A 25,215-nucleotide genomic window follows, 5' to 3' on the forward strand; every position below is an offset into this window, starting at 1 on the left:
GACACACACCTTTCATCATCAGGGATTCTAAGGTAAGGCATTTAAGGCAAATGCTCAGTGGGCCATAAAGTTGGTAATTACTTCCAGGGTATACACACATCACGGCTGATAGGGACATATGAGGACAGGGTGTAAACAAATAACAGGCAATTCCTATCACTGCTTCTGGTATTTGATATCATCTGTTTTTATGTTTCGACCCCAGCTAGTTTTAGTTTTTCTTTTAGATATTTGACTTTTTTATTTGGTTTTATCTATAGCTTATGCATTTTTATTATTTAGTTCCAGTGTACAGCACTTTGTGTCAGCTGTGGCTGTTTTAAAGTTCTCTATACATAAAGATGAAATTGTAGGGTATGTTGCTTTAAGCTGTGAATACTAATCACACTGTGTGACTTTGTTGAGAAGAATTTAATAGTTTTCTTTCCAGTGGTCAGCAGCTCTGGCCACTAAAAGATGTCAAAAAAACAAAACAAAAAACTTAAATTTCACTTGTTTTATGAGCTTCATTAAGATAAGATGACGCTTCTCAGTCAGATCACCTGTAGCTCATCTTGTCCAATTTAAAAAACACAATGGTGATGACCAAAATGTTCAGTTTAGAGCTTCAAATGGGACTTTACAAAACAATGGAGGGTTTTATGGTGGCTAAAGCCAGGTTTTGTATGCAGTCTTGCCAGGTTCAGAGCCAATCTGACAAAGAGCAGGGAAAAAATGAAAAATGAGGACGAAAACAGTGTCAGTAAATGACATCAAAATAAGGCAGAACTGTGCTCTTAGCGTAGCTTTTATTACAGTACAATTTGGGCAAAAACATTTATCTGGCAGGCAGGAGGGTAGCCTATTCAGATTTACTCCCTGAACAGATATTTTACCTGCTTTTGGCACTTAGCAGTGTTCATTCTGGTTTTTGTAGACTGATACTTTTGTACCAAATGGACATGTAGACCTAAAAGCACGGTGGTGGACTGACAGGTGTACAAGCAGATTAGACGGCAGGCAGGCAGATGAATATCAAACAGTCTGACATGGTTGATTCTGCCAGGGACACTGAATTATAATCACTGCACAGCTGGCCAAAGCGAAAAAGGTAATAATACTCTGCTAAGGTTATCCTAACAATATGCAGTCTAATTTTTCATCTGTGGTTGTGTTGCGGTGATGAACTGCTGTACAAGCAACAGCAAATAAGATCACAGCACAAGCTGGCAAAAATCATGGTGCACTAAATCTACAAATTAGATTTTTTGGGCCCGTTAGCAAAACTCAACAAATATCCCAGGCTCTCTTTCAACTAGGAGGGTGAATAAAGCAAGACAAAAAAAAGCAATGAAAGAATTTTCTTGTCTTTTCAGTAAATAAGAGAACAGTATATACCAGAGTAATTGCAAACCAACTTGTAACACATAATTTGCTTTACTGGATTGAGCAGATATATTGTAATGTGAGCTATTTAAATCTGTAGATGTCTTTCTCTTAGAAAATGAGTAATGATAGGTGACAGAGCGAGACCTCAGAGAGTGTTTTCTTTCTCAGATGAGTGATGATAAACAGAATGATTCTGTCAGCAATCTAAGACAGATAACTTTCCTCCAAATATCCGACAATGACAGCGAAACATCCGCTGCCACTTTGATCGCAGCTGATAGGAAAGGATGGGTGAGCAGAGACACGGAGAAGCTAAAATGAAGAAAAAAAGGCAGAATAACTAAGATTGAGAATGATTTGTTGATGCATCCAGTTGCTTTATAAGCAGATTTATACTGCAAAACAAATGATTTGTATGAAAGTGAATCTTTAAAAATTGTATAGGTGGTTTATGGCACCAGACAGTTAGTACAAGTTGTTCAGCTAAACAGTGCACTTCCATATTTGAAATGAATGACCCTGATAATACCATGAAGGCAGCACTTGAATGAAGTGAAGTGCATTCAAAAAGCAGAATTTCAACTGCATGATTTTTAATTATGGAACATCAGAGTTCATCCTGGTTAGTTTGTGTGTGCAGAATGAGGACTAATAGCAAGAGGGTGCAAGAGGATATGTACATACTGTATATATTTTTTAAAAAAGGTTCATTTCTAAATGGTTATACGTGAATTACATGTAAAGTGAAATATTCAAGCATTTAAAGATTTTTAGATGATTTATAACTCATTCAGATGGTGTAAGTACTATACTTCTCTTGGTCTTGTTCAGTAGACGCCACATATCACAATCATCGGGATGACTGCTGATTTGATACCTGTCCAGATGATGATGATCATCATCGACAGCCTCCATGTGAGGGTAATTGCTGAAAAAAGGCTGGCTGTTCAGAGAGTGCCCAGTCGAAGAATATTAATGTTGGAGAGCTTCATGGGGATGGATGAGGCTGATGTCAGTGCAACAAGAGCCACCATACACAGACATCTTCAGGAGAGGGGCAACAACTGTTGCATTCATATCAAGCCAGTCCTGAATGAGAGCCTGAGCCAGAAATGTCTGTCGATTAAGGATGAAAACAACTGAATTGCTGGCGAAGTCCTCTATTCAGATGAAAGTCAATTTTGCATTTAATTCAGAAATCAAGGTCCTAAAGTCTGGTGATTAGAGAGGCACAGAATCCAATGTGTTTTAAGTTTAGAGTGAATTTTCCACAGTCTGTGATGATTTGTGATGCCTGTCATCTGCCAGTCCAAAGACAATGCAGCTACCAGGAGATTTTAGAGCATTTCACTTCAAGCTGTATGGAGATGCACGTTAACGTTTTCAGCAGGACTTAGCACCTGCCCAGTGTGCCAAACCTATTTCCACATGGTTTCCTGGCCATGTTATTACTATGCTTGTTTGGCTAGCTATGTCACCTGACCTGCATCACATAGATAATCTGTTGGGCACTATTAAGAGGAAGATGAGAAACAGCTGAATTACAAATACAGAGAAGCTGAAAACCAGCAAAGCAGCCTGAACATCAGTAACAGTGCCACAAGCTGATCACCTCCATGCCATGCTGCATTAATGCAAGAACTCTTAGTAAAGAAGCCTTAACAGAGCATTGACTGTATACAGAAGTTGGATATTCTTGTACTGTAAATCCAGTTTTAATTAATCATAGTAAATATTCTAATAATCTGAGATACTGGATTTATGATTTACAGGAAGCTATAAGCCATAATCATCAAAATAAAAATAAAAAAAGCTTAAAATATTTTACTTTGCATGAAGAATATAGTGTAAAGAACAAGGATAAAGACAGAACACTGTCTACTTTCTGGTTAATAGAGCCCACTGCGTCTTGCCTGGCACAAATGTGGAGCAGGCTCTCCTCGCTGCTTTTGTTGCTTTGATATGCTCAAATCTTAGTAGTAGGTCGAAATGCTTGGCCTCATAATTAACCAGTTGCCGTATCATTTTCCTTCCAGACAGTACTGGCCTTGAAATGATATCAATATTGATGCAATTCCCAGAGCTCAGATTGAATCTGACATTGATATCTCTTACTGTCATGTCAGTTTCATTTCATTTTTCTTTTGGTCACGGTAGCAGAGTGGTTTGCTCAGTAAACACAAAATGGTGATAGGGAAATGACTGGTGTCATATCCACAATTTTGTTAAAGCTATGAAATCAAATCACAGTTCACCAGTGTCTTGAGATTTTAGTAACAGCGTATCCAATACACTTTCTCCTTATTATATTTAACCAAATAGACTGATTGCCTGAGGGTAGATTAAAGTTCGATCTCTGCTTCTGATAAGACCACAGATTTAATGAACAACCTCAGTCAAAAGGGCATGTCTTATACTGTCCTTGGGGTTTCATCTTGCAGTAATAAAAACATGGTGTCCAAATCAAATACTTTAACAGATTTGTTTTTTCCCTTTTGCCGTCTTATGTAAAATGATCAGTGCGGGGTTGCGTTTTAAAATGCTGCACCATATTTCTGAAAAGTTTTGGAGAAGTGAAAGGGACAAAATTTCAGAAATGGAGAGAGATGGTCAGACCACACATAGTCACACACATTCTCCCAGCACATACTACTCCACTCCGACAGCCAGGTATAACTCACGTGGTGAAGGCAGGGTTGTACTTTGCTCCGAGGTAATATGAGTACAGGTTGAACATGCCGATCATGAAGGCCACAAACACCATGATGAAAATGACCATAAACTTGAAGATGTCCTTGACTGTGCGCCCCAGTGAAATCTGCAGGGGTCCGAAGCTCTCATTGGCTGGCAGTATGTAGGCGATGCGAGAGAAGCTCAGAACGACAGCGATGGCGTACAGGCCTTCTGAGATGATCTGAGGATCTGATGGGCGCCACTTGTTTCTGGCTGGAGGGAGAATAAGCCACAGAATGGTTGCTTTGTAATATTATAATTTTATTAGCAAATCAGACATTAAAAGGGATCTTTGGCCATTTTTTTCACCTAATTAACTACACTAAATAAAATCTGATATGTTAAACAAATTCTGTAATTAGTGCTGAAATGATATTCATATTTTAATTCAGAAGCCAGCTTGGAGGGATTCAAGATTTAAATATCTGCTAATAACTGTTTCAAACTGTTGCTGATGCTAAATATGTACTAGCACTTTATAAACCAAATATTAAACATTACATAAGAAGGGGTTAAAGCGGTGTTACCTTAAACTCTACTGTGCACATGCAGTTTGTCACTCATTGCTTGCTATTCAAAGTCTTTCTGGTTACAGCGCACTGAGTAAACCTCTGGTTGTTGTGCGATCCAAATGTTTGTAAGATATGTTTCTATGAAGAATAATTTCAGCTTTAAGAAGCACGGATTTCGACGAAGGAGACGGTGCAGTAAGAAGATGGATTAAGTGAGGAATGGAAAAACGAAAGTCAGACTTAAAGTTTGAAGAGAAGAGCGAGTGGAGCAAGAGGAGGGAAAGAAATTAGTTTGAGCTGTGTGGACGGCAAAGGGAAGGGATAAAGGGATAGTGTGTCCAAGGAGAAGTAAGGACACATAGAGAGAGGGAGATCAGGAAATAACTGAGATATCAGAGGAGACTGATGTGGCTAGGTGGCAATGTAAGATACAAGAGAGATGAGTCACTATTTTATCAAAATCATAGTTTATTAGTATAACATTTTTACACCTTTACAGATATTGGGACATTTAGGGGAAGGTTTATGAGGATTATATGTGAGAGTGCAGTAATAGAAAGCTTTATTGATTTATTGATATGTCATGACAGAGTCAGGCCACCAGATGACAGCACTGATGAAGGTTCTATTAGTGGACCGCTAAGTGCACAGTGCAGTGGGCTGCAGCCTGTGGCAGGGTTTGCTATGGTGGAGGCATGTTTTTGTCCTGGTGTTTAACTGAATGCATGCTTATCATTCAGGGATTAAGGATAATGTTGATTTTTTTGTCATTCTTTTTTTCACTCATTCTGATCATCTGACTGCAGTAGGCATGTGTGTAGCAGCAAATCAAGCATTGCAGGGATTGTTTTATTACTGTGAAGATCTCCAGGTGACAACCCCAATTCTGAAGGAGTAGTGATGCTGCATAAAACGTAATTAAAAAGAAAATTAACCCAGATTTTATTCACAACAGAACAAACAAAGAGAGAGAGAGAAAAAAATGCAGTGTTTTAGAAAAAATATTAGCTCATTTTGAATTTGATGCCAACAAACATGGGTCAAAAAAGCTGAGACAGGGTGATGTTTACCACTGTGTTGCATCCACTCTTCTTTCAACAAGTAAACATCTGGTAACTGAAAAGACCAGTTTTCTGTTCCACAATGTGCCAAGTTTTTTCAGTTCCTGAAAGGTCTGTACTACAGAGGGTCGAGTTTAGCATCTGGATTCGTCTACTATGACGTTGTAATAGCTTTAATATTCTCTCTCATAAATATGTAAGGCCTTCCCTGAAAAAAGATGTCATCTGGATGGCAGCATATGTTGATTTAAAACCTGTATATACCTTTTAGGACTGATGGTGCCTTTCCAGATGTGCAGGTTGCCAGTACCACAACTAAAGCAACCTCATACCATCAGAGATGTTCATTTTAAGTTCACTCTGGTCCAGACAAGATGGCACATTTATTCACATATTGTTTCTTCTTTGCATGACAGACCTTTAACCTGTATTGTACTTGGCTATTGAGCTCACGCATGTCATGATTTCCATGGCAGAATCACACCTTGTTTGAATGCAGTGCTGCCTGAGGGGCTGAAGGTCACAGGCATTCCAATATTGATTTTCAGCCTTATCTCTGATTTTTCCAGACTCTCTGACTCCTTTGATTAGATATTCGACATCTTCACAATTTTTCCACAGGGGAGTTTATACTGAAATTGTTCTACAATTTGTAGATGTGTTTGTTTGTTTTTGCAGATTGGTGAACCTCTGCTCATCTTCTGAGAAACTCTGCCTTTCTAAGATGCTCTGTTTATACCCACTCATGTTGCTGACCTGTCGCCAGTTACCCTAATTAGATGCAAAATGCTCCTCAAGCTGTTTCTTTTTACAACCACTTCCCTTTTCAGCCTTTTTGTTACCCCCTGTCAAATCTTCTTTTGATGATCCCATCAAATTCAAAATGAGCCAATATGTTTTGGAAAATGGTTGCGGATCTAAAGAAATACATTTTCAGTTTCTAGTATCATGTGCAGTTCGGGTTTCTGTAATTAATGGCGTTTTTGCACCCATCTAATTTGCTGTTCCTTATCAGTGACTGATGTAGCCCAACACTGATTCAAGCACCTCTATATAATATTGGCCTTTTCTTGCAAACATGACATCTTAGTCTGATCAAGCAATCTTTAAAAAATGTAGCTTATATTTAACTTATATGATTCTTTTTATTGACTACTCACCATAAGTGAAATAAGCCACTTCATCAGGCAGTGAGGCGTTGCTGAGGTCGTCATCTGGTACATGCATGTCCACATATTGCTGGGCCTTGGATGCCTTCAGGAATGCCATGAAGCGTGCCGTGAAGGATGCCACGAAGATGGATAACATACCAAAGTCCAGAACATTCCAAAGGTGCATGATATACTCCCTGGGTCCGTCACTCCAGATCTCCTTGCACTCTGACCAAATCATGCCTGAACATAAAAGACACATATAGACAAAAATAACACAAAAATAAGGAGGCCGTTGCCAGCACTTATAGGGATGCATAAATGAAGCACGTACAAACAGATGTCGACAACAAAGCTTGTAATTGAAAATGAACCACTCAGACGTGTGGCACTTACAGATCAGGTGGATGCAAACACATACACACTCCATCCTCTATTTGGAGCCAAAAAACAGTTAAAATTGCCTAGAGAGGAGGCGCCCTGATCAGTATCATCTCTCTAACAATTACTGGGCCTTCAAAGCATGCTACCGGAATTACAATTACCACATCTAACTAAGCCACCACTCAATGCACACACATACACTCACAGATTCATGTAGATAAACAGTCACATGTGCAGCGGCTGCTAAAAATTTACTGTAGATGGGGAAAAAAATGATGCCATTACATATAAACAAATAAAAACAGAGGCACATGTGCACCAACATACACAGACCACACACATAATATTGTTATAAGTGTGTGCATGAGCGGAAGCAGATGGGAAGCAGCTGAGCTCTGACAGATACTGCTGTGGGCTATTTATCCACCAAGTTTGTCTTTGTCTGCCTGTCTGTCACCCTCTTCTATCTCCTTCGATTCCTCACGCCTGCCTTCCTGTATTCCACGCACACACCCTACTCTGCTTTCTTTTGTTGCCCTCAACTACTCCCAACTTTCCTTCCATTTTTCTTTCATTCCGTTTCTCCCTCTTATATTTCCTCTGCACAGCCTCCCAGGTCAACCTCTCAATTTCCCTCCAGGTTATCGTTAGGACTCAGCGGGGCTACTGTCTGCGCTGTACCAACCAGAAAATTTCTTTTTGATCTTCGGAGGATAAAAGAGCATGATTTGTTGTGTTGCTGTAACCTTGGCTTTCATTCACTTGCCTGGCACTCTATTAAACTTGAATTACACCTCATATCAAAGGTGGGCAAAAAGTTTTCTGACTATTTCCAGACTGTTTACTGATTTATGGTGCAGGTGTATGTAGAAAAAAACTTGAAAAGAAACTTTGGATTAGCATAGAAAAATGTGCAAACCTAGGACAAAGTATATTCATGGTTAATAACATAATAAAGTGCATGCATTACAAAAAAGAACACACTTAGCTGTGCCTTGCTTACTCGGCACATCAAGGTTATTTTTTATCACGTTGGACAATCTGCTTTGACAGGGACAATCTATTCTAATCTAATCAACTGATGTGCATTTTAATTGGCTGTAACTGTGCAGAGCCACACTGTGTGTGTATACGATTTGATTGAAAGGGTGACTTACCCAATACCCACTTCATTATCAACATCTCTGTCCAGGAAAACTGGGTGGTTTTGACCCTGAACACCTGTCGAGGATGGTCTGTGATGGTCTCGTTGGGAAGGTTCTTTACTCCTTCAAAGCGGTCGGAAGCATTGACGACCAGGAGACCCAGGAAGATGGTGAAGGAGACAGCGTGAGCCACAAACTTCATGAAGGGGCTTCGCAGGATCTGACCAAGCTGGAAGTGAAAAGATTCATGAACTAACGCAATGTATGTTCCAATGTGTCAAATATTAAGAATCAATTATGGTAATATAGATATAGATTAACAATATCAATTTAAATTTGCATTTACTGATCAGAAAACAAATTGTAAAAAACAAAAACAGTGGGGTATTGACACATTAAGCAAAATTTCACCGTCTGTCTGTGATTACAATAGCCAACAAATTCTGTTTTACAGTAAAGAAACATGTTTGAGTGCTTTTTGGGCAGACGAAATTGCAGCCAAGCACAACATCTGCTTTTATTTACTGAGATGAATCATGCTTTCTGCAGAGTTCCTGAGATTTTGGTCCTCAGAGAGAGCAAAAAACGCTGCAAAGCACCACTACACCACCATTTTAGCAGACAAACAGCAGCTGTTGTAATTCATGAATGTGCGTAACCACCGATCACTCTCACACACACATAATGCCAGAGTAACTAGATGCCAAACCATTAGCGGAGCCTGTGGAAATGCACTGCATCGAGCGAAAGTAATGCAAGACGGTACAGCACAAATAGCATTTAACAAGCCACCACACAGAGGGGCATTTTTGTAATTGCACAAAAGTGTGCCAAGTCACACAAATGCACTTACACACTTAGACACACGCACACTTCTAACCCCATACGGGCATTTGAGATCCCAACATTTGCTACTCTCTGAACCTGCTGTGTTCAATATTAACTACCCACAGGATATCTCTACTCTCTGCATGAACAATGATACATCAGATGCAGTAGCTCTTCCCATGCCACACACACACACTGCTAAATCATGGGGGAAGAGGTTGTCTGGTAATTTTTAACCTTGCAAAACCTCCTTTAAACCTCTTCATGACACCTTCATCCCTCCCAGCATCTGTGCCGATCCATTTCACTCCTCAGGCTAAATAAGATGGTCATCTCAGATCAGACCTTCTGCTGTGTGGCGACTGCAGACTCCATGGGTTTCTTTAGTGTGATGGTGACAAGAGCTTGTCTCCTCCAACAAAATGGCAGCTGCTAGCAGGAGGTATGTGCAGATTAAATAAGTAGAAGCCTGGTGTGAAAATCATCTAAAGCCAGGATGGATCTTCTTTTTCTCTTATTATAAGGTCTTTTTACCTGGGAGAATACATAATGTTTCTTAAGTGTGATCAAAATGTTCTAAAATTTAGCCCATAAAAACCTTACCCAATTTAAGTTTGGCTAATTTCCTGTTCAAGATAATCATTTTGGGCATACGCAGACAGCTTCCAGTGCTGCAGAAGCTCCCAAGATGTCAATAAAGATCACTTGTGATTTCATCTCAAACCTGCACAGACAGCAAACTAGAACTTCTTTTTAAAACTGATATGTATTACCCATGAAGGTCCACTGCTGATCTGGATAGCTGGACCTCTTACCATGACCAAGCAGCTGAGAGCAGTTTTTAGCTGAAGGTTCAGTGCTTTAGATGAGGAAAGAAATCTGAAGGATGCTTTTTCTCCCCCAAACATTCACAGGGTTCTGCACCGTGAACTGATCCCTCAGGGAGATGCTGTCAATGTGGAGCTTTACTATAACGTCTACTAAAAACACACTGAAAATGCAAATAAGATTTTTGGCCACAGCCACATAATCTTTACTCACTGTCAACAGTTCTTTAAGTCCTGTTCTGGGTTCTTTTTTGACCTCCTGGATGCGTCACAGATGAAGTGTCTATTTGTGGAGATGGTGATTCACTGGAGTCTCAAAGCTTTAAAAAGTGGCTTTGTAACCCTTTCCAGACTGCTAGATGTCAATGACTTTGCTTCTCATCAGTTTTTGAGGGTTTTTTTTAGATCGTGGCATGATGTGTTGCTTTTTGAGATCTTTGGTCCGGTTTTACTTTGTCAGACAGGGGTCGCAGTAGCTCAGGAGGTAGAGCAGAAGATGATCAGAGGATTGGCTGCACCAGTCTGTGTGTTAAAGTATCCATAGGCAAAATACAGTTGCTCTCTGATGCACTCACTGGAGTGTGAATGTTAGATAAAAAGCACTTAAGTAATCAGTAATCAGGCACAGACTGGTGAAATTGAACTCAGCTTTCAAAAAAATATGGTTAATCACAGTTAATTCATCATTTAAAAAGGACAGATTTTTTTTGCCTAATAAATGAAATGATTATTTACAAACTACATTTTTTTATTTATTTGGGGTCTCTTTATCCAACATCAAAATTATTTGATGATTTGAAACATTTATATATCAGTAATATACAGAAACAAAGACACCAGGAAGGGGGCAAACACCTTCTGTAAAACACCTAACCCTTTTTCACAGCACCATGGCATCCACTTAGAGGTGCAAGAGAAAACGATCTTGAAGCAAAAATGGCAATGCTTTTGTTTTTTTTTTCTGGACATTTCCTGGAACTTTTTGAAATTCTTGTAAAGAAAGACTATGAATAATTTATAAATTTACACCCATCTAATCAATTCAGGGTCACTAGATAGACTAGAGCCTATCCCAGCAACCAAAGGAAAAGAGGCAAGGTTACACCCTGGACAGGTCATCAGCCTGTCGCAGAGCTAACAGAGAGAGACAGACAACCATTCACACTCACATTCACACCTATGGGCACTTGAGAATCTCTAATTAACCTAACCTTACTAACTGCATGTCTTTGGACTGTGGGAGGAAGCTGGAGTGCCCGGAGTGAACCCACAGCCACATGAAAATATCTTATTTTTTTCCTAAAATATATTAAATACACTGCATGCTTTGGGTTAACTATATAATCATATAGAGGACCTTTACTAATGTGTACATTTTCACGTCTATACTCTGTTTCTCTTTGCAGCTATCTCTTTAATTCAAACTAAAGAGATATTTCCAGCAATGCAAACTACATTGCATTCTGGTTAGGGAGCCTTAATATATACAATATTAATCAAATAACTTCCTCATGTTATATTGGACTATAGTAAATATTTGAAAGAATATGCTCAGTGCTTGGAGGTAAAATAAATGAAGTCTGCTATGTTGCTTGCTTTACCCTGACCTACATTAGCTGTAAAAAAAAAGAAACCTGTCCTTTGTATACTGATAAGGATTTTTTTTGGTACTGGCTTCGATTTGAATCTCCCATGAGATGAAAAGAGGCCAAGAAAAGCTAGGACGGAAACAAAAAATCTCAAAGTGTGTCCAAAATTTTAAAACCGCAGGCAGCCGTGTCAGAGATAGCATGCAAAAATATATTTCAGCCAATTAAATAGATGATGGACTGCAGAAAAGTAATTAATGAAAAAATAATTACTTAATATCAGCGCAACATGTAGCATTTGGAAATGTCAGCGTATCATTGCCAAATTGATTGTCATCATCGGTATAATTATCGTTAATAAAGAGCCTCATCATGCCTGAAGTACTCTGTGAAAATAAGGACGAGGTTTACCATAGTTTCAGAATCATAAGCTTTCCTTACACATACTGTTACCTTTTCACTATAAATCTGCAACGTTAGTAATACAAATGAATCCTTGACTAACATGTGAAACTTGGTTCATCAAGTCTCCAAGGCAATTTTCCTCTTCATCACTTGTTCTCTTTTTCTGACTTTTTATCTATTTCCAGTTACTCGCGGAAGGCTGAAAAATGTCACATCACTTACCATATTTTAACCTCTTCAATCAATAAGAAGCATTCTATCTCTGATCGCACATCTGCTTTTCATCACTTCTGAAGCATATCGCTGCTATTTTTCACCCAAAGAGGATTTTCAAAGCAATTACAGTATCCATGTTTTTTATGCCTGCTCTCAATGACTTACTACTTCTGTTACAGGAACAAAAACACTGTCTTTATCGCCCCGGGCTGATATGAAATGTAATATGATGTGGGATTTTAATAATTGTGTGTTGTAGTGTTGTAAAATGGGGCATATTATGGGCTGTAAAAAAACAAGCAATTGATGAGATGAGATGAGATGAGAAGAACTAGATGATTAGCTGCAGGTGCAGGAGGCTACACTAAACACAATCAACCAGAACACATCAAAGCTTTCTCTCTGCGTTTGCCTGTCGAACTGTATTTTTTTTCTGATTTACACTGTCTTTATCTATTTCATTAAATAGATATTTAATAGATATTATTTCAAATCCATTCTACTTTTTGTTTCTGATGAGCTGCGGTCACATGGTCACAAAGCGTGCATAAACATCTGTTTTGTCTCTTGGTCATTTTTTTTGATTAGGCTGCTTTTATTATTCTACCCTCTGTAGTTCTGCTTTATCAACATCACACATGTCCCCGGTCTCTTAAAACAACATGCACATTAAAAAAATAAATAAACGTGACACAGCAACAGACACAGTAACAGCACAACTATAAGCTGTGCATCCTATATTTGCTTCTCTGCCCTTCTTCTTTTTCTCAACTGTCTCTCATGTGACACGAAACGTCAGGCTGTCACATGCAGTGTCATGATTTGATTGATTGATAATTAGATGTAATCATGCATCCACACATATGCACACATGTGAATACGCACACAGAAACACACACATTAACATAACACAAGTGTTTTTTGCGACTAGTGCTTCATGATTGGTGGATAACCTGTCACGGCGAGTGAGATGAGCCATGTGGAAATAATAAAGGAGGATCCAATTGCAGGCAGTAGCGAAGGTGTGAAGGTGGTTTATTGAACACGAAATATAAATAGACAAACGGCAACCGGAGAATGAACTAAACTCTACTGGGAGCAACTAACTACTGAACATAAACCAGAACACGAACCTGAAGGAAGGTGGTACATGATGATGACAGCAGGGAGAACACACGAATGGAACATGGAAGGTACACAGACGGACCAGCGACTACTAAAACAGAAGACATGACTTAAATGCACTCAGAGAAACACAGGGAGATTACACACAGGTGGGGGACACAGCTGGGAGTAATAAACGAGACGAGAGAAGAGAAGTAAAATTGAACACACTCACATGAGACGCAGACCTTCACAATAAAACAGGAAACAAGAAACCATCACACAAAGATGCAGACTCGACACTGAGAGGCAGACAGAATATAACACATGGAACTCAAACAATACATGAGATAACAAATCCTTAAACACTGATAAACAGAAACATGAAACTCTAATAATAATCATCATCACCAACACAAGCACCACAAGAGAATAAGAAAACAATCCATAATGCAAAAAGCACACCTCAAAATACTGGGTCAAACTGACCCAGAACCGTGACATAACCTCTAAGTGTTGGTTCTCCAGCTTCTCATGTACGGCTAACATCCGGTGCTCTCTCTCTCTCTCTTAGTCTACAAATGACTAATTCATCAGTCATGCCTACCATGAACTACTCAAAGGTCCTCAAACCTGAGTGCAGTCACACACACCACTTGGTGATGATGAGGTGCAGGATTATTCAGGTTGATGAGAAGATTTGCATAACCGCTTGCTCAGCTCCTGTGTCTGAGTGTGGCCGATGTCATATTGTGTCACTTTAGAAAATACAATCTGCTTGATGAGAATGAAGAAAATGTCAGAAAATGTCCCACATGCCCTATAATCAAACAGTTACTATATTGTGTTCTGAAACTGGAAATCTGTAAGTTTTGACATTTAATTTGGCCATATCTTTAATGTCTAGTGCATATATATTCCTGTAATTACCCTAACGAGGTTATACGGTTTGTGTCATTTATAGTAGAACCATATTTAGTATTTAAGGGAAAAAGTGGATTATTGTCTGTAGCAACAGTGTCTGTAAAAAGGCTACAACTGCAGAGATGAGGTGGAATCAAGATGACTACAGCTTAAGAAATTGGAAAAACCTATATTAAGTGCTTATTGTTTATTTGTGATGATTCTGTATAACCTAGGATTGTATTTTTATATTCAGGATAATTATAAGAATACAGGTTGTTAGTTAATAATTGGGAACTATAAAAAATCTGTCTGTAATGTTATACACAATTTAAGAAAACCTTTTTTATACTGCATGAGCTTATAACATGCTTGGGGTCTTAGCTTCACGGGTAGTAACAATTGCATCTCTAAGATCAGTGGTTATGTCTTTACCCCTTGGCACTGTGTACACACAACAATGCTCAAGATGAAACAAACTTCCAAAATTTCCTTGATTTAAAGACCTGCTGGGCAAAGGACGATTTTAAAAGTTCTGATACCTGAAAACATTTAGAATTAAAAGAGGTACGTTCTTTTTCACATGACTCTATCAGGGGCTGGGTCTGTGACCCAGCATTTTGAGTTTATTTTGAGTTATTTTGGGGTTTTTTTTGAGTTTCTTATGTTAAGTTGATGATAGTAAGTTCTTGTGTTACTGTTTGCTAAGATTTAGTTGAGTTTTATTCTAGTTTTTGTTTCAGCTATGTCTCTTTGGTTATGTGTCTTGTTTCCTGTCCAGTCTTTCATGTGTTTCGTGTCACACTTCAAGTTCTGCTCAGTCTGAGAGTAGAAGATGATGAAGCTAAGATTAGAATAATAAAAGCTGAGCCTAAATGTTGAGCTGAGAAGCGAGTCTGAGATGTCCTGAAATGAACTAATGCTAAGTTAATATCAAGTCGTCGTTCCAACCTCAGGGCAAACTTTAGATTCTCCCCAACTTGTGGTAAGGTCATATGAGCAACAAAGAACAAAAGTGGGAATTGTGTTTCCTGGTGGGTAATGAGCCTATAAGGTGCATGATGAGACTTCAAGTGCAATTTGAAATACTATAGTTGGCTGCAAATAATAGATGGAACAAGAATAGAAAATAATATTTTTCTGAGAAGCAATAGTGCATAGATACAGCAATAATAAGTTCCCTAAACTATATGTGTGTGTTTTATTTTAACTGTAGTTTGCAATTGTGTTTGCACATGTAGTTATCTGTTCATACCTTGCTACATGGCATTATCCAGTAGGCAATAGCCAGGAATGGGAGGCCTACAGTTACTCCCAGGACTGTCCAGCACTTCACACCAATGGACTGCTGCCTCAGGCCAGGCAGATTCTCATACCAGATAGTCAGCAGTTGCTGCTGGCAGTTCGGATGAGCAACAAACTGAAACAGAAGAAAATAAACAAGAAACTTAAATCAGTGGAGAACGAAGGAAGATGAGACAGTTTGGGTACAGGGCAAGGATGGTTAAAGGATGAGAAAGACAAACAGGAAAGGGCGAGTGGTGCTAAAAGCAAACAGCTAGTGATGCCAGGATCTTCAAGGAACAACTCACACTAGCTTCATATGACAAAAAGCTGCTTACATGGTTACTCTTTTTTATTGAAGAATATGCATAGAAAATACTACTATATTTTTGTTACTGAGAGGCCGAATAGAAGTATAGAAGTTTTACATTAAAGCAGGTCGTCTTTAATTTAAACCAGAAACAAACCTTGAATATTTTTCTCCAACTTTAGACATGACTCTACTGGGACGGACCCCTTGTAATCTCAGTAGCTCTAGTTATCTACTTATAAGTCCCACTCATGAAAATCCTCTCATCCAAAATGGGCATCTGCAATAACAAAGGTATACAGTTGAAGGACACAGTTTCAGCCAAGGCCTGACTCACCACGCCTGGGATAGGCGTTAAACATTCAATGACTGCAGGATACATCAATGATGTGATGTATGTATTTTATAAAATGTGGGTTTTGTTTTGTTTGTTTTATTAGCACACAAAGAAGATGACTATAACTAAAAACGATATTTCAAATATAAAAAATATGCTACCCAGGCACACACAGGTGGCCAACACTGATCCTTTGGTTAAAGTGGAAAACCCAAATTTAGATGCATTGGGGAAAAGGGATATCTAAGAGTGAACAAAGTGTTCGTAAATATCTAAGAAAGCAGCCGGTTAAAGTCCCAAGAAAGCAGCAGCAAAGCATTCCTGTGTGAATGTCTTTCAAGCTTTTAATAAATTTCCTCTGCCAGTGTGTGTTCTTGGTATGTTACATCTTTAATGGATGGAATAAAAAGATGGTTTCAAGCAATGGGTCTTGAAAATAAATAAAGTAGGAACATTGTAAGACATGAAATGTTTTTTTGCCTCAATATCATGAATTGATGGCAATTATGTGTCTTTCAAAAAAAATTTAATCCTTATTATCTTAGTGAAAGAAAGGATATAATGATAAATAGAAAGTTGAGTGAGAGTCAAAAGAAGTCGCTATAGCCCACGTGTTTTGTGCGCTTAACGTTTAGTCACCAAGTCAAAAATCTTTATGTATAGATTTTTACAACATGTAAGCTAATATAAACCCCAAAAACGTCATTTGAACTAGCACTTTCGACACGTGCATTTGTATACACTATTTACAATCTATCACAGCTGGGCTAATTGCTGTGTAACACATATATCTGACATTTAAAACCATAAAACAAGGCAATTAAAGTCCAAAGTCCAAATATTACCTTTGACACAAGATTTACTCTAGTCTCTGAAAGACCACCTGTAGAAAGTGTATCTCAGTACACTGGACACAAATCACTTACAGGGTTTGTGTTATATTACAGAATGGACATCAGCGAGATCAGGCCCAACATTTCGATTATTCGCATACTATGTCTTTAAATTGACAAATGCTGAAAATCCAGTGGTAGTAAAAGGTAACAGAGACATTAATACCTTGACGACAGATCAGTATGTTTTAAGTTACAAATATCAATTTCAAAGCAGAACCACAAAAACAATTCCACCTGGCTGTCCTGCTGCATACAATGGAAACTTGCCCATTACGGTGGGCAAATTGATTCTGTATGAAGTTGGATTGCACACTGAGCACAGCGAAGTCCTCCTGGAGTTGGCCCCTCAGGGTTTGCAGGTTTCTCAGATGACATCTGTCAGGGAATTCAGGATTTAACCCTCCTCTTTACTGAGAAATTCACACCTATTTTCAAAGAACTCAGAGCTGCTCTGAAGCCTCCCACTGTGTCTTCCATAGTGTGGCTTCCGACTTGCTGTGGACATAAAATACAGTCACTGCTTTTCCTTGGAAGAACAGTTTGAGTTCCTTACATAGTTGACAATGTCACCAAATATGTCAACTTAAAAAGCAACTTAAAGCCAGAGTATTGATCTAACAGTCCACAATAAATGTCCTGACTTCTTCGCCTGGTTTAAAACATCAATAGAGCACCGTGAAATATGAAAACCGTCAGATTTCAGTATGCAGTGTGCAGGGTGGTCATTTTCTATCTCACGTGGATAATATGTTAAACAGCCATGACTACTGTGGATGACAAAAACGTATTCTTCTCAAGCTTCATCTAAAATTCTCCTTGACATCTTTGTGGTCAGTGTCTCTCTGTGGACACAGGTGTGGAAAGCAGAGCCATGTTTTTGACCTTTTCACAACTCCAGTGAATTATCCAATCCCAAATTATCCAAAAGAAATTGTGTTATTAAGAATAGCTTGAAGGTCCAAGATTCAAGTTTATTATGATGCGCTTTCAAATAGTTCAGTGCTTATTTAATGTCCACACAGAATCTGACGGAACTGTATCAGCAAAATTGCTCTAGTCAAGCTATACACATTTCATTCTTCCACCATTTCAGCTTTTGTGCTTTCATGGTTTTTAAGCCTTTCATTTGTTATTAAAGTTCTAGAATTGATCTAAATGCAGGTCAAAATGGATGCAGACAAAGTTTAATTTAACAAGAGGGTATATCACAGGATATAACATGAACTGACAGGTAAATTTAAAAAATGCAAAACAAGACAGCAAAGAAATTGGAACAGGTGGTGGTTAGCACATTGAATTAACAAAGATAGATGGAATGACGGGACTATACTTGCACAGGGGGAGATGGAAATATTTAAGCCTGGACAGCCAATGAGAAGGTGGGAAAGACAAAGAAGTAAAAAAAACATAGTAAAGAGACAGGTTACCAAATTAAAGAGGACACAATAAATATCAAATGTCTCAAATCCAAAAAGTGTTTTAGAGAAGGCTAAATGCTGGTGGTATTGGACTTTCTTCTTCTAAGAACTTTCTTCAAGTTTCCCATTATGTTAAGCAAAAACGTCAGGGTTATAACCCACAGGGAAACATAAACAACAGCAAACAGGAAGATCTCCTCAGCAGATGCAGTGGTCTGCACTTCCTTTATGGCGAATTACAGTTTTTAATTATGAAAAGTATGCATACTATACATGATACTTCAATGCAACCAAATTAACAAATGCCAAGAGGGTAAAATTGACATGATTAAATATTACGTATTTGCGAAAGTGCATCTGGTGCTAATTTACTTTTCCAAGTATCTCAAGTAGCTTAGTGTCCATTCTGAATATCTATTTATAGTACTTGAGTATTGTGTATTCATAAAAATCTAAATATATTACTACCTAAATGAAGTCAAGTGGCAAACTTTAATACATTTGTGTTTATGGTTTCCACTTGAATTCATTTAAAAAGAAAAATGGGAACAAGCAGGATGGAAAATCAATTTAATATACAAAGTGCAAAAGAAAGAAGGCAATAAGAAGTGGTGCATTTTCACATTAATTACAGAGTTTATTCTAAGTAAGGCAGTGATAAATGAAAGCCAGCAAAGGTCTTACAATGAAGGAGAGGATGGATGTTTTTCTTCCAGCTGGAGGAAGGATGTGGACAACCAAGCAATCAATGTTCAGTCAGCAGTCAGCTAGTGGAACAATCAAATGCTGTGTTTGTGTGTTTTGTATTCACGTCTAAGATTTCAGCAACACCTCACTTCTGGTCATGCGTGCTCTCCCTTGATTTCTGTTCACTTTATTGGGTTCACCCAGTCAATCAATGCCTATCCATCACTTCACCAGTGACCCTGGATCGTCACGTTCGAGGATCATTTATCTGAGCTGACAATTGGCATTTTCTGCTTCCTCCACCGATAGAAACAAACATATACAATTTTCATATGGCTGAAAAGCCTCAAACAGTAATACATACACCACCACCTGTCCAGTTACTATAGCTTACCACTGATCAGTCCATCAAACCAATAACCCCTGACATGAAAGCCTCCTGTGTCCATCTACATGCTCTACATGCAGTCACGCTCCACCTGGTTTCCATGGCAATCACACCCTCCCTCTCCTCTTGCCTGGTGTAATTAGCTGCCTGGTATTGGTCATGCTCTCTTGTACAGGATACAAAAAAGCAGCCTGTTTAATGCCCAAAACACACGTGCGCACACATACACACACACACACGCGCGCACACACACACATATACAAATACACCTGTGCGCATGCACAACTACACCAGAGAATTACCTGATTAAAGAAAACATGAGGCACATTAGGATCAGACAGGAACACGTGTGAGTGAGAGAGAATGGCAGGGCAAATGGGGAAAAGGGATTTGGTTTGACATTTTCCTGAGCACCTCTGCACAGCAGGGATTAACTTTTACACACCAGCCAGTGAGTTGTTTACAAAAGGGTCCTGTGAGTCCACATTCACAACAACACTCAAGCATACTGTACTGGAAATATACTGCACAAACAGATCAGAGACACTAGCTTAGTTAGACACAAGTCTGGTTACATGTTAAACTGCAATAAATAATGTATTTCTATCCATGCCTTAGGAATTAAAGGTAGTGTGTTGCATTGGTTTGAATCATATCTGTCTAATAGACTCCACTTTGCTCATGTAAATAAGGAGTCTTCTTTACACAACTACACACACTAACGTTTATTATGGATTTCCACACGGTTCCTTGCTAGGACTAATTCTGTTTACTTTACTCATACGTCCCTTAGGCAGTATCATTAGAAGGCATAGTATACATTTTTATGCTATGCAGATGATACCCAGCTTTATCGATATATGATGCCACACACCAGTTAGTTAGCAATGTCTTAAAGACATGAAAACCTTGATGACCTCTGAAGTTTCTGCTTCTAAATTCAGATAAAACAGAGGTTATTGTACTTGGCCCTAAAAATCTTAGAAACGTGGTGTATAACCAGATACTCTGGATACAATTACCTTGGCATTAAGTAACAGAAAGAGGAATCTTGAAACCAATATTTTCACCAGGATTTGTTCTTAAATATCCATATTAAACAAATATGCAGGACTTTCTTGCATTTGTACAAATATCTCTAAAATTGGAAACATCCTGTCTTAGAGTGGTACTGAAAAGCTAGTTCATGCATTTATTATTTCTGGACTATTCTAATTCATTATTATCGGCTGTTCTAAAACCTCCCTGAATTTCAGTTTATCCAAATTGCTGCTGTGAGAGTACTGACAGGAACTAGAAAAAGAAAGCAGATTTATCCCATATTGGCTTCTATTCACTGGCTCCCTGGATCTCACATACAAGGTCTTAAATCTTCAGGCCCCTCATAATACAATATCACGCCAACAGCGCACTTTGCTCTAAGACTGCTGGCTTACTTGTAGTTCCTAGTGCTTGCTCATAGGGGGTTGTCTGACTATTTCTTTGATCCGTAACTTAAAATATAAAGCGCTTTGAGGCAACTGTTGTTGTGATTTGGAACTATATAAATAAAATTTGATTTAGCCGAACTGACAAATCTGCACTTATATTAATGTGTCCATGTTAACACAACAACTAACAAGTAGCGAGTCTGATTTTTTTTTTTACTTCTGGTCCCAGGTCTCTGTGAAATTTTCTTTTGCAATACCCAAGTCGATCTGAAAAGACATGGGCAGTGCTGATAATACTTGAATTCCTATGTGTGTAATAACCTTAATGGAAATGTACAGGTCCAAAAGGTCAAAGTTACAAAGCAGTCAAAGTTATTATACAACAAAACTGTCTTCTTCCAAACAACAAATGGACCTTAAAGTTGAAATGACGAGAGGATTATTGGTCATGTTTTCTTGCGTGGTCCCATGTGTTTTGGGGGTTGGGTATGGATTTTTGGAACTGTAAAGACCCAAAAAATGAACTCCAATGATATCTCAGATGTACTGCCCTTTGAAAAGGTTAAAGAAAAAGAAGTTGACATAGTACATGAACACCAGTATTAGGTGTCAAAGTCAAACACACTGTGTGACAAGCCTCTTCACCTTTAGAGACCTATAAAGCTGCTGAGACAAACAATTACCGTTTTTTCTCGTAGTCTTTAGTATTATGTTGACATTTTGTTTAGTTATTACTTACAGAAAATGTTTTCACAGTTCCTGCAAAAATAACTTCCCACAAAAAAGGCATTACATACTGCATTGCTAATTCTTTGAATAATTTTTACACTAATTTTTAATGTTGCAAATTAATGCAATTTGTAAAATTAGTTACATTTTTAACAAGCTAATCGGTTTTTGTCTTACCTTCTTGACTTCATACTTGATAGCCAGTTTGACACGGCTGAGGCAGGGACGGTTGTAGGGACTCGGCGGGCACTGATCCACGTCACCATTTAAAATCGCCTCAACTTCCTCTGTGTCCCGACAAAGGTCCAACACACCCACCACAAAGTCTTTACACTGCATGGACAGCTTACGGTAGTCATTCTGCATGAGAGTGGATGATGTGAATATATTTCAGAAGGGAGGAAAGAAAGAAAATATTTTATTTTAATTTTCACATAGATGTTAAATGGTAAATGGCCTGTATTTGTATAGCGCTTTTCTAGTCCCTAAGGACCCCAAAGCGCTTTACACAACCAGTCATCCACCCATTCACACACATATTCACACTGGTGATGTCAGCTACATTGTAGCCACAGCCACCCTGGGGTGCACTGACAGAGGCGAGGCTGCCGGACACTGGCGCCACCGGGCCCTCTGACCAGGTGTTACAAATAGATGCAGAAAATGTACAATTCTTCACAGCCTGAGAATCATCCCTGTCCCTACATAATAATCACCTGCCTCTTTTTGTGTTCTCTCAGGTAGTTAGAAATCTTTTACAATGTTTAACAATGGCTTGTTAGCATTGTGTCTTTTGGCTTGAACTGGCTTTTCCTACCTTTTCACACAGAAAAACAAAAAACATAAAACATTTGCTGTTATAATAGATTAATAGATACAATTATAAAAGATTGAAAATGGTGGTGGCTAACCAACCGGACAAACAGAAGAAAACGGCTGTAGTGATCGATGTAGCGGTTCCGAATGACAGCAACATCAGGAAGAAGGAATACGAGAAGATCGAGAAATATGAAGGGCTCAGAGAAGAGCTCGAGAAGATAAAAACAGAACAGAAGAATAATAATAGCATAAATGAGGATAAAGTAGGCCAATCCACTCCTTTAATCTGTTCTTTCAGTGAACATACTGTGCTGCCCCAGCTGGGAAGCAACAACAGAATGCTCTAGATATGGCACAATGATAAAAAAAAAGTTATTACTGTACTTTCTTACTAGCAGTTGTGGATGGATGTCTTTTTTCAGTGTTTTCAAAAGTCACTTCAAAAATTATGAACTCAGCTCAGATAAAGCTGAATTCATGAATTTCCTAAAGCTGCTAAACCCTATTAACTGTGTAATTACACTAAATGAATACTCTGAAGTAGCTAGTTTTATTTTTCTTGACTTTCAGTCGCAGTTTATTACAAACTGAAACAATTTATTAAAAGCTTCATTAAAATGAGCACAATTGATTCAGTCAATAAAAGTTCAAGTTTCAATCTCTTACCCCGTGGCTCTCACTGTGCTCTCTTAGCTTTCTTTCTATCAACCACTTTTACTTGATTCTGTTTAGCAACAGTTGGTTGAACAGGAAGCAGTCAGCAGGCTGGAGCTTCTGGCAGATTTAGAGTCCCTGAGGAATGATTATCATTATGCATTCACCGCCATGTTTGTGCTCTGCTCAAGCAAACTATTACACAATGTTGAGGCAAAAGCTTTTACATTGTTCTTTTCAGTAAAATAATTAGCATTAAACACAGTGGGAAATTATCATCTCCCCTTTCTCAACTTTCTTTCAGTGCATCTTTTTTAAGCAGGTAGCATAAAGTACTTATGTGTATGTCTGTGCCTTCTATTAATATATATACTTATGAAGAACATCATTTATATTCCTCCACAGTTTGGTCTTTTGGACAGTGGACAGTGTCAGTCTTGAATATAAAACTGTGACCTTCCTTCAGTAGAATCCGTGTGTTCACACTCTTAAAGCCCATTCAGCTACAAAATATCAATACATTTTCAAATTTGGTCCATGTTGCTTACATTTATAATTTAAAAAAATAAAAGAAGCCAACCCTTTGGCAACAAGAAATAAAAGCATTTTTTTCCCTCTTCCAGTCTGCTAGATGAAAGAAATCAATTACTATCTCAAGCCTATTCAAAGACAGGACTTCAGGCTATAAGAAGTACAAAAATATTTTCTTAAACAGTGGTATTTTTATTGCTTAACAGACATCAAAAATGCACACACAAAGATAGTACGCATGCATGAAAATCCAATCATGTTGTGTGGGTTTTTACCTTGACAACTGAGACTGAGGACAGTGTTGTGAGATTGAAATTGGAGACAGAGCGGTGTGAAACCGAGTGAGAATGGTTACAGATGAGTGAACTGAGGGGTACGCGAAAAGAGAGAGAGAGAGAGAGAGTGAGAGAGTGTCAAATGTGACACAATCAGAGAGAGAGAGGGAGGTAATGTAATGTAAGATGGAGGCACTCTCCTTCTTGTTGTCTTTTGTCTCAGTTTTGCTCAATATTTCATTATTTAAAAAAACGTGCAAAATTATATTTCAAATAAAAGTTAATTGACACTTTGCACTGTCTGATTGTATCCTCTCTTACTGCTCACTTACTTTCTAAAAGGTCTTTGGAGCTTTACTGTGTGTGTCTACAGAGGCTCAGATGACAAACTGATGGGTTTCTTGTGGAGTAAGGTTCAAATATAAATATTTGGTTTGTAAAACAGTTCTGATGGATCCTTAGCAGTCCCCACATAACAATTCAATATGCATTGAATATGCGGCGAATTTAACACTATTGCTCCTGCATGGAGACATGTTGTGCATCTTCTCCAGTGGATGAGAAGTTTTAACCTAACTCACACTGAACATCCAGTTTGATTTAAACAAATGAACTTGTGTCTTACACTACATTCAAAATGTATGTGTACAGTCAGGGGGCTAGCTAGTAGATAACATCAATATGTCAACAAAGCAAAAAGCTTTTATTTGAATCTGTCAAACAGTTCAATTTCAGTTTGTCACTTATGTAGTGGGCGAATAGAATGATAATGACAATATACAGCACTGACAGTTGCTGTAAAGCCAGGCAATTGTTATTCTTTAGGAGAAGTGATACCTGAACCTAACACCTAATGCAGGGAGAGGGGGAGCACTTGACTTCATTTTTATCTTTAAGTCAGTTTGTGATGGTGACTGAATGTATTTTATTCTCTTATGTGAGCGGGGGGAAAAACGACAGCCACTGAAAATGCTGTTAATAATAGCTGCTGAATATTGTTTAAGTAAAACAAGTGCAAAGAAAACAGACACACAGAGAAAACCAACAATAAGGAAAATGGGGTCTGATGATTTGAATAATGTGAATTTAGAGGCTTCTTGAATAAATAGGCTGCTGATTGGCAGCTTATTTCTCAGTCTTGGACAAACACGTACCTTTCAATTATGCTTTTCTGAAAATACACATGAATAAATCCACAGACCTATGCTTAGAAAGATGTTAGAGATTCCCA

The 25,215-nt window shown here is 38.4% G+C and overlaps 1 protein-coding gene across 1 annotated transcript in view; it reads right to left on the reverse strand.

Annotated features, from left to right (window-relative positions):
- Nucleotides 1-25,215, reverse strand: part of trpc7b (transient receptor potential cation channel, subfamily C, member 7b) — a 55,322-nt gene that overhangs the window by 21,092 nt on the left and 9,015 nt on the right. The window contains exons 3-7 of the mRNA XM_006781406.3: nt 21,883-22,065; nt 15,482-15,646; nt 8,367-8,583; nt 6,835-7,068; nt 4,050-4,314 (exon numbers count right to left, since the gene is read on the reverse strand). Coding sequence (XP_006781469.2) covers nt 4,050-4,314; nt 6,835-7,068; nt 8,367-8,583; nt 15,482-15,646; nt 21,883-22,065 — 1,064 coding nt within the window. The remainder of the gene's footprint in view (nt 1-4,049; nt 4,315-6,834; nt 7,069-8,366; nt 8,584-15,481; nt 15,647-21,882; nt 22,066-25,215) is intronic.

Source organism: Neolamprologus brichardi, chromosome 2 (genome assembly GCF_056152115.1).
Source record: "Neolamprologus brichardi isolate AB-2024 chromosome 2, ASM5615211v1, whole genome shotgun sequence".
Classification (NCBI taxonomy): Eukaryota; Metazoa; Chordata; class Actinopteri; order Cichliformes; family Cichlidae; genus Neolamprologus; species Neolamprologus brichardi.